The sequence below is a fragment of the Sciurus vulgaris genome (genome assembly GCF_902686455.1).
Source record: "Sciurus vulgaris genome assembly, chromosome: 3".
NCBI classification, from domain to species: domain Eukaryota; kingdom Metazoa; phylum Chordata; class Mammalia; order Rodentia; family Sciuridae; genus Sciurus; species Sciurus vulgaris.
In genome coordinates, this window is record NC_136463.1 from 170,856,146 (window position 1) to 170,866,015 (window position 9,870).

Here is a 9,870-nt window from a genome sequence, read left to right on the forward strand (position 1 = left end):
GTGTGTGCACGCGCGGGGGGGGGGGGGGGGGGGCGGACCGCACGCACCCCACTCCTGTTGCTTCTAGGACCCCTAGCTGCGCGAGAGAAGCCACGACCTGGTCAAAGTCCCTTCTTTATTGAGGGTCATCAAGCTGTACATGGTCCCCACCCGGTTCCTCTGTGAGTGCTGGCAGCAGAGTTCACCACTGTGCCGCAGCAGACCAGAACTGGGTGAGGGTGGGACATAGGGCAGGAGCTGAGTCCCAGCATGCAATGCAGCAGCCCAAAGCCTAGGGCGAGGCCATCCCACCTCTATTCCCCTCTAGGGAACAGTGTGATGGGGGCCAGAGCTCTCTTGCTGGGATATAGACGGTTGAGGTCATACTCCAGCCCTGTCCGTTCCATGTGCAGTGGGTGGGGATACAATAAGCAGCAGTGGGGGCCCAGGATGGCCTCATTTCCCAGGGACCCATCCTAAAAGTTGCAGGGGCAGCAAAGAATTTCCATACTGCTCCTGCAAGTCAGAAACCTTTCTTAGTGTCAAAAGACAGAGTGAGGGGAGCTGGGAGCTAGGGCCTTCACTCCAACGCAAAGCAAAAGCCAAACGGAAGGAGAGCAAGCGAACAGAATGGGAACAAGCAGCACACACATGCCAGTGATGTGCAGGAAGCAGAAGAGAGGTGAGCTGGCTGCAGCACTGGGTGAGCACTAGGGATGAGGTAAGGGCCACAGCCTGAGCTGCTCATCTGGGGGCAGAGACTGCAGGGGTCGAGGGTCCAGGCCCAACCTCCCCACTCCACAGTTGGCACAGGTTCTTCCTGCTTGGCAGCTTCTGTGGTAGGCAGCCCTCTGGAGACTTGCAGGGGTGGGTGCAAAGGTGGCAGTACTGGGGCTGGGCTGGGGACCAGTTTCTAGCACCACACTCTGAGCCAAGGGGGTCCTGGGGCTGAGGCTACAGTCCTGTGCACCCCCAGTTCCTAGGCCACAAATTCTTCTCCTGGGGCTGCGACAAGCCCAGTTGGCACCTCCCTTGGCCAGGCACAGACACACAAACACCACACACGTGGAGCCAGGCAACACTCAGAGGAGCCCTCCCATGGTGGGTAGATGGGATGGCAGGGCAGCGGTGGCCTCCATCCTGGGGCATAAGGACTCTCTCAGCCTTATCTATACCTGTGGAGAGAAAATGGTTGGCTGGCAATGGAGATAGTCTTTAGATATCTCCTCAACTGGAGCCTATATATAAAGGAAAAGGAAATCTTGATTTCCTGGGAAGTTAACAAAAGAAAAATCAAGCCCTGGACTTCAGAGCAGTTGGGTGAGGAAAGGGGAGTAAATTTTGGAGGGGAGGGTGCAGCACCTCTGCACAGAATGGGAGGCACCTTCCTCTACATGGGAAGCTGTTACCTCAGCCTGCAAGTTAATACTTCTGGCAGTGGTTCTCAAGCCTAGAGCCCTTACCTTGTGCACCTGAGGGGGAAGCTCATCCTCTGAGCCCTCCTCGGGCACAGGCTCTGGGTGCCTTGATGCTGGCTGCCCATCTTCAGCCCACCCTCCAAGGGGCAGGCGGGAAAAGTGAGAGGGAGCCCGGGGCACTGTGCCAGGATCTGGAGAGACAAACAAGAACACAAACAGGAAAGCAGAGATGGGTTCAAGGGATGCTTGGAGGACTGGCCTCCCTGGGCCCCATCCTTCTGACCTCTTTCCTCCCCTAAAAAAAACACCCTTCCCTACAACCTGTTTCCCTCCGTACCCCCAGTTGGATACCTGTGATGCCCCCATAGCGCCTCTGGAAGCCCCCGTGCAGGGCAGTGGTCTCAGGTGCTCCAGGCCTGGGTGTAGCACAGGGATAGCTGGCAGAGCGGGGGATAGGTTGGGGGGCCCGGGCGCCCTCTCCCCCCTCTTCAGGGGCACTCTCTCCACTCTCATCACTTTCCCGGCGGTGCCACACATGCCGCTCAGGTTCAGCTTGGGTCTGCTGCTTGTGGAGCTGCAGAAGTGAGGGGCTTATTAGCTGAGGCGACACAAGGGTATCTGAAACAGCTGCCTCCAACATGGTATCAGCCAGTTCCCACTTGCACCCCTTCATCCAGGGCACCTGTGGTGTTAGCAGTAGTAGAAGATAGATGCCTGACACTCTACGTGTGTGTTCTCAGCAGACTCCTAGAAGAGCCTGTGCATAGGTTGTAAGGGCCCTCATTTTACCCACTCATGTAATTCAAGAACGAACTGATCAAGGGTCTAAGTGTCAGGCACTCTTTTATGTACTTGGGACCCAGTGGTAAACAAAATAGACAATACCAGCAGCACCTGGTTTATATATCAGTGATGGTAATGGATGGGCAGAGACAATAAACAAATAAGGAAAATACAGTATGTCAGATGATGCCAGATGCCATGGAGAAAAACAACAGGAAGATTCAGCAGATGGGCAACGGAGGCTTTTACTGAGGGTGGTCTGAGAAAGTCTCCATAGGAGGTAATAGCAGGAGGAGGAGAGGGAGCATCTGGATATCTCAGGGAATGAACTCTAGATGGGGGTAACTGAAGGCCCTGGATGAGTATGCTTGGCTAAGGAGGCTATTAAGATGGTATATGTGAGAATGGAGATTGCAGAGCAGGTAAGTGGCAGAGAAGGGATGGGATCCCATATCTGGCTTCTCCACATTCAAACACCTCTGTTCTGTTTTCCAGTTGCCCACTCACCTGGTGCATATAGAGGGCATGCAGGCTCATCTCGGTGGAGGCATATTCTGACAGCACCAGGCTCTGCAGCTGTCCTTCCCACACGCTGCTTCCGGAGCTGGCTGTCCTGGCATCCACCCTGTCCCTCCCAGCACAGACAGACAGCAGTTGTCAATACTTTTTCTTCCCCAGTACCAAGGATTGAACTCAGGTCCTCACACATGCTAGGCAAGTGCTCTACCCCTGAGCTACATCCCAGTCCTAGTTGTCAACACTTCTTAGGCCCACACAAGTTGCTGGGGCTACTGTTACACCCTTCCATCTTGGCCCACCTCTACTCACCCAGAGCCTGTCATGGTGCTGGGAGCCCGGCCTGTGGGAGCCTGCCCAGGTTGCAGAGGGGAGAAGGAGCGCAGAGCAGAAGCAACTTCAGCCCTGTGCCTGGAGCCCTGCAGGTCTCTGGGCAGTGGGAGGCCCCGGCAGGATGAACCAGCTACCACATTTGCAATAAGGCTCAGGGGCTATGAAAAAAAAAAAAATGGGCAGAATTCTCAGGGCAGGGGAGAAGCCTCTAAGTCCCCTAGTACCTAGGGGCCCAGTGGCATAGACTAAACAGACAGAAGGAAACCTTCCACTCCATGCCCTATCCTCAATCCCCCACTCCTGGAGTCCACTCTGCCCATCTCCCAGTCCCTGGGAACATACCTCAGACTCAGATTGTAAGGATTGGATGGATGTAAAGAGGGCATTCTCAGGGAGCAGACCCCCTTGGGCAAGGCCAGCCGCTGCTCCATCCCGCTGAACCTGTTCCTTGAGGAAGCCTAGGAAGGCTGTGCTCTCACGTGGTGGCTGCCAGCCAGGGTTGGTGATAGCAAAGTGCATGAGTGACAACTCTGTCTTTCCATCTTCAGCTTGCTGGTATACTGAGGCTTCTGTCTGCCCACCAGATAGCCACTGCACAGGGTAGACACAGTAAGCAGGCCTGTCCTCTTACAGGCACCCTACCTGTACCTTTCCTGCAAGGAGAGAGGCCCTTCTGGAGGATAGAGACTGTAATGCATTGTTGTATCTTGGCCAAGGGCCCTGATGTCCACCCCAGGGTGGTCACAGGCTGGGTCAGTTACTTGTGTTGTGCCTTTCTCAAGGGAATTTGGTCAACAGTGTGCAACATGGCAGAAATCCAGCCCAGGCAGCTGGTTACCCAGTGGTGTCCCGAACAGTACTAAGTACTGATGCAGGGCTGCCTACTTTGCTGGTTCAAAAAGGGCAACTTTTTGCAGTTTATCCAAAGACACTATGTACTGGCATCATCCCTATCCACCTGCCCCTCTCCTCTCCTGCTACCTGGGGGTGACCGTGCTGGCGAACATCCATCTGAGCAAAGGAGCAGGTATCTCCAACACCAACCACCTCCACGGTGAAGTTACGGAAGAAGTCTATAATCTCCAGGGCCCGTGGGCGCAGGCAGAAGATGAGGATGAGAGGTGTGACAATGGGACTCAGCAACTCCTCCAAGATGAACACCTGAAAGGAAAGGGACCAAGGTCATAAGAGCAGGAAGGAGCTCAGCCCTCACCACCAAGCTACCAGTCAGTCTCTAGCAGGCCCTAACTCCAACTCCACTCACTGCCTTGTACTGGAAGAGCTGGGCAAACTCGTCCCGGGTCTGCGAGCGGTGGGCATTACCCTGCCAGTGGTCAGGCATGTAGTGGATGTGAGCGAGGATCACACGGAGCAGCTGCTCAGGGCAGAACACCATATGCTGGTCTGGGATGAAGGACCTAGTGAGATCAAGCTCATGGTGAGACGCAAACCTTTCCTGGAAGGTTAGTCTGCTTGCTCCCACCTGCTGCCCTGACCCACCTGCACACAGTCACGGTGACCCCCAGGAGTGTGACGGTGGTGAGGACGTGTTCCACAGCCAGTACATCTTCATCATAGATGGTGAGGGCAATAAGCACGGCCAGGATAGAGCCAGCAAAGAAGGCACCATTCTTGGCCAGCAGCGTCAGCAGAGGTGACAAAAAACAATTCATGTACTTGGAGGCAGGTTTGTAGCCACGGTTGAGGCGGGACTGTAGCTCGTGCTCCAGCTCATTGAAGTGGCGGAGGTAGCAGCGGCCATACAGTGACCAGCAGCGTGCTCCCAGGGCCCCTGGCTCACGCTTCAACACCTCGGCATAGCTAAAGAAGGCATAGAGGATCTGCCAGATGAGGATGAGAGGGCAGAGTAGGAAGTTGGCAATGCCAATCCACAGGATGCGGTTGCTGAGGCGCTGAGCCAGCTCTAGCCGTTGCCCCCCACGTTTGTACTCAGCCTTGAGACTCCATTCATTGAGAAACAGAGAGCCAGGTCCCCAGAAGAGGATCAACTCAAAGTTGTACTTGAGGCCACGGGTGAAGAAGACTGCCTCCCCAAGGCCAGGCAGGCGAAAGCGCAGGGGAAGAAGGGATTTGTTCACCAGTGCCACCATGTAGTTTTGGAAACGGAGGATGCGGTGGTAGATGTCCAGCTCTGTCAGCTCACGCTTGTGGATGCAGATCTGATGCTCTTTCTGGGTCTGCACAATCCTGGCCTGCACTTCCTGCCACGTGCAATAGGGAAGGGCAGACTGCAGGGTGGGGTGAGGGAGAAACAAAGTATGGAAGGGGGAGTTGTTAACCCAACCCTTGCCCTACATTGATGTTGCTCAGGGGTTATGTGCTTAGCCGAGTAGAGCCTTTAAGCAGATACTTCCTGACCTGTTAATAGCTATAGTTTAGATCTAAAATGTTCCCCCAAAGGCCCATGTGTTAATGGCTTGATCTCCAGCTGGTGGCACTATTGGCAACTGGTAGAACCTTTAAGAAGTGGAGCCTAGTAGGAGGAAGTTAGGTCATCAGGGGCAAGCCCTTGAAAGGGATATTGGAACTTGGGACCCCTAACTTTTTCTGTGCTTCCTGACTGCCATGAGGTGGAAAGGCATCTTTTACCATGTGTCCCATCATGATGTACTTCCCTGCTATGGGCCCAAAGCCTCTAGACCAACCAACCAGTCTGAAATCTCTTAACTGTGGAATAAAATAAATCTTTCTCTCTCTCTCTCTCTCTCTCTCTCTCTCTGGTTGAACCCAGGGGTGCTTAACCATGGAGCCACATTCCCAGCCATCTTTCTCAATTGCTTAGGGCCTTGCTAAATTGCTGATGCTGGCTTTGAACTTGCAATCCTCCTGCCTTAGCCTCCCAAGTCACTGGGATTACAGACATATACCACTGTACCCAGCTAATCATTTCTCTTTATAAGCTTATTATCTCAGGCATTTTGTCTCAGTAATGAAAGCTGCTAATGATGCACTTGGACATGTGATACTCAGAATACACCTCATCCTTCCCAAGATATCTTAGGCTGTGGTGCTAATGTTCCAAAGCCAATCTTACCATGGGGATGCGCAGAGCATGCAGGTAGAAGGAGTGGATTTCCCAATAGCAGCAAATGTTATAGATGAACTTGATGAGTCGGTGGATCCAGAAGACACCAGCAATGACCAGGATGGTGATAAGGGAGCCATTTTCCTGAATCCTGGTGGGGACAGAGAAGGTAAAGTAGGGTGGTTCTTGAAGAAGGAGTCTTGGAGGCAAGCTGCTATCCTAAAGAATTTTGCTAGGCTGAGTCTGACTCTGCATCTGGGGTACAAGTTGCTGCCTCATACTCCACTTCATTCCCTGTCTGCTAGAAGAATTAGAGACCCCAATGCTCGCTGACCTGCAGCCTCACCTGGCACTACAGACTTGAGCAGGCAAAAAGGCGTCTGGCAGAGTGACCTTGACGGGCTCAGTAGGATGAAGACTGTGGTTCACCATCTTGTTGGCAAATAGGATGTCATAGTCCACACAGCTAACCAGGAAGGTGGTGAAGGCAACCACAAAGAGAAACTGCCTGGGGAGTTGAGAAAAGGGATGCAGACTGAGAGTCAGAGGGGCACCAGTGAAAGAAAGTGGAACAAGAGAAGAGCCTGGAAGCAGCTGAATAAGACAGGAAATTAAAGGGGATGAACTCCCAACAGTCTCTCTGTTCAACCTCATGGACACTCTCGCCCACATTGGCTCCTATTTTTTACTCTTATCCTCAGGCACCACAGAGTCAGTCTGCTTTCCTCACCTCATGATAATCTGTCACTACTGCCAGATTTTAGCTTTAAGAGGTTTTATAATAATGGTTTCTGGTATCTAGCCCTTGATCCCTTTGAGATAATAGAAGCTCTTTGGGAATATGAACTCTTCTCATTAAGAGAGGGCTTCTCAGCCCCTTCCCCTCTGGCAATTACCATAGGGTTCCTCCCTCTTAGAAGGTTCCCTGCCCAGCAGCAGGTCTAAGGTACAACTAATGTAGAACAGAAGCTTTTAAGTGGCTGCTACCTCTGAGACATCCTGACTGAACCTGGCACATCCATTGCAGCTATGATGAAATGATCAAGGTGTGAGTTCTCTTCGTGGAAGAAACAGGACTTGGAAAGCTCTTCTTGCAAGAGGTGAAGCTATAAGTTTTGGCATCACACCTGGTCTTGCAGAGTTTGGAGCCTGGGGCTGAGTTGCACTGGCAGGTAGGGCCAGGGGTCAGACAAGGAAAGAGCAGATGAATTCCTTTACCACATCATTCTTTCTTTTGTATACTTACATGAGCTCAAAGATCTCCCCAATGAGCATACACGTGAAGCCATTCTTCTGATGAAGATTATAAACGTGTTAATTGTTAAGAAAAGGTGGTCAGTAAAGACAGCAGTTAAATGTTTAGACCTTGATGTCACACACCTGAGCTTAAGTCCCTGGTATAAGTTATTTAACCTCTATATTTTTTGTCAGTGGTGGTAAATTAGGAATGGTAACACCTGTCTCAGAATTATTAGGTATAAGAAAATGCATGCAAAGTATTTAACACAGAAATGACAAAGAATGAGTCAAAAGACAGTAATTATTATGATTATTAACATCCCATCAGAAAGGAGGATCACCTTAGAAAGGTGCCTTATAAATAAACACCACAAGGTGTACCCAGGCACGTAGCTCTTGATAAATGTGGAGTATCATTATTTTTAACGATCATTATTTCACTAGCCTCTTTCAGCCTCAGGATGGGCTTCACTTCCACTTCCAGGGATCAGCTGAATCCACCCCTGCTTCCCATCAGGGACCTGGCTCAGAGAAGGGCTAAGGGTCCCAGAGCTCTAACACAGAGATACAAAGGATATTCGAGAGAAAAAGAGGTCAAGGTTTTCGATGTGGTGCCAAGGTGCTGTGGGCACAGGAGCAGAGATGTCAGAGGTCTGAAGGAACAAAAGCCCCTTACTCCCTCAGTATCCCTCCACCAACCCCTCCCTTGGCCCAGCTGTGGGCCAAGAACTCACACTTGCTTCCCTCAGCAACATGCACCAACAGGTCCTCCTCCCCTGGGGGGGAATCACTATAGGATGCCTCCAGGCGCTGATATTCAGTGTCAAACTGCGCCATCACCGCAGCCCCCTGTCCACTTTGTCCACCTGCCAGTGATGAGGAAAAAGAGACCCTGGTTCAGGCCCAGGTGCTGCCTGCCTTTTGCCTGTCCTACTAGGCCAGAAGGAGTGAGAAAGAATCCTTGGGCTTTGTCTTCACCACCAGTCTCCTTGGCTCAAAGGCAAAGCAGGAGTAATAACCCAAGGAGAGTAGTAAACTCAGGGATTGGGTGCCCTTAACTCTGGGTCAGTGATTCCCAGAGTCTTTCCTTGGCCTGAAGCCAGAATCTGCCCCTTTGGTGCAGGCTATTTCATCTTCTATTCAATGGAGAGGAAGATCCCTCCCCTATCCCTCCTGGAATCCCTGGTCTCCCCGGAGACTAGCAGTTTGGAAGCATGTTGTAAACAAAGATTTGAGATAAGCACATGGCCCTACCAGCTCCATGGACAGTGTCTGCTCCACTCCAGCCCTGGATGCCCTGGCTTGACAGCTGCTGGAGGAGAAGATGTCAGGCCCCAGAGAATGGGAAGTGGGGACAGAAAAGAAACCAACCCTCCCATGCACCCAAGTTCTACTAAGAGGAGGTCAGGGAGGCTGCAGTGGGGAAGAGGCCCCTTCCAGTTTAGGACTATGAGATCTCCTTTGGCTGTACTGTGTAGGGTCACTCATCCATCTCTAAGATCCCCAAGAGTAGCTTACTGACCCTGTAGAGAATGAGTCAGTACTGACCAGAGGCAGGGGGTCCCTCTAGCTTTTTGCTCCACTGCCCCGCCTCAGCTTCAGAAATTAGACATGCCTCTCAGGGTCCACAAAACCCCAAATAGGTCTTTTCTGAAAAGGACCTTTCTGGCGAACCCCTTTCCCTGCACCTTAGCACCAAAAACTCAGTAGACAGGCATAGTTTCTGGACAGGAAATTTCAAGTTAGTGTAAACCCCAGATCCTGGGCGAATATGTGGATTCCCTACATCCCTGGAGCCAGACACGGACAAGGTGGTATTCACCCAGTCAGTGCAGACCCTGGGGACCGTGAATCTTGGCCCCGCCTTGCCCCAGTGGGATTCCCTGTGTTAGTGGGAGCCCTGCCTTTCTGGGAACTCACCACTCATTAGGTCAATGTAGACCCCGGACCCATGGATCCCCAGCAAGCAGGGCCTGGGCTCAGGGGTTCCAGCGGATGTTGGAGGGGTAGAGCCCGACCTACAGCTGACGCCCCGGGTGGACTGGGTTACCTCCCAACACCCAGTCTCCCAGACCTGAGCACAACGCGCCCGAGGGTCGCCCGGCCCCAGGCCAAGGGCTCCGGTTCCCAACAGCGGACAACCTCGCGCGCGTCCCCGCCGCCCGTGCGCGCCCCCCCCACGCGCGCCCGCTATCAAAACATTCTGACTGCGCGCCCCCGCCCCGCCCGCTGCGCCCCTGCCCCGGTTACCCGCTGAGAGCTCACTTGGGGCTCCGTGGGCACTCCTGGTCAGGTCTGGCCTGGGCCCGGGGATTCCAATAACCAGTCTCGCGTGTCACCTCAGGAACTGCGACCCAGGCAATTCCAGGGGCTCGGTCTGTTCGGCTATGCTCGGTCCGACCCGGAGCTCTAGGCCCGGCGCCTGCCACTCACTGTCATCTGCAGCCTAATTGGCCAATGAGCATCGGGGGAGGAGACACGTCGGCCAATTCTCGGCTCCAGGGGCGGGACGAAGAGCTCCAGGAGGGTCTTGGAAGTCTGAGAACGAATAGTGCG

General features: G+C 53.1%; 1 protein-coding gene across 6 annotated transcripts; it reads right to left on the minus strand.

Moving 5' to 3' along the window:
- Window positions 1–101: 101 nt before the first annotated feature.
- ATG9A (autophagy related 9A) lies at window positions 102–9,726 on the minus strand. 6 transcript variants are annotated; one of them, XM_079134504.1, is made up of 16 exons: window positions 9,580–9,726; window positions 8,569–8,623; window positions 8,049–8,180; window positions 7,893–7,936; window positions 7,322–7,386; window positions 6,422–6,583; window positions 6,085–6,226; window positions 4,530–5,278; window positions 4,294–4,447; window positions 4,011–4,190; window positions 3,372–3,620; window positions 3,009–3,187; window positions 2,688–2,805; window positions 1,749–1,971; window positions 1,443–1,588; window positions 102–1,154 (listed from the first exon to the last, which is right to left on the minus strand). In XM_079134504.1, the coding sequence occupies exons 3-16, from the start codon at window positions 8,149–8,151 to the stop codon at window positions 1,149–1,151; spliced, it is 2,520 nt and encodes an 839-aa protein (XP_078990630.1). In that variant the 5' UTR covers window positions 8,152–8,180; window positions 8,569–8,623; window positions 9,580–9,726; the 3' UTR covers window positions 102–1,148. The 6 variants fall into 6 exon arrangements, with proteins under 6 accessions (XP_078990630.1, XP_078990629.1, XP_078990632.1 ...); XM_079134503.1 differs by having other exon boundaries at window positions 8,569–8,626; window positions 9,580–9,725; XM_079134506.1 differs by having other exon boundaries at window positions 9,565–9,719.
- Between the last annotated feature and the right edge of the window lie 144 nt (window positions 9,727–9,870).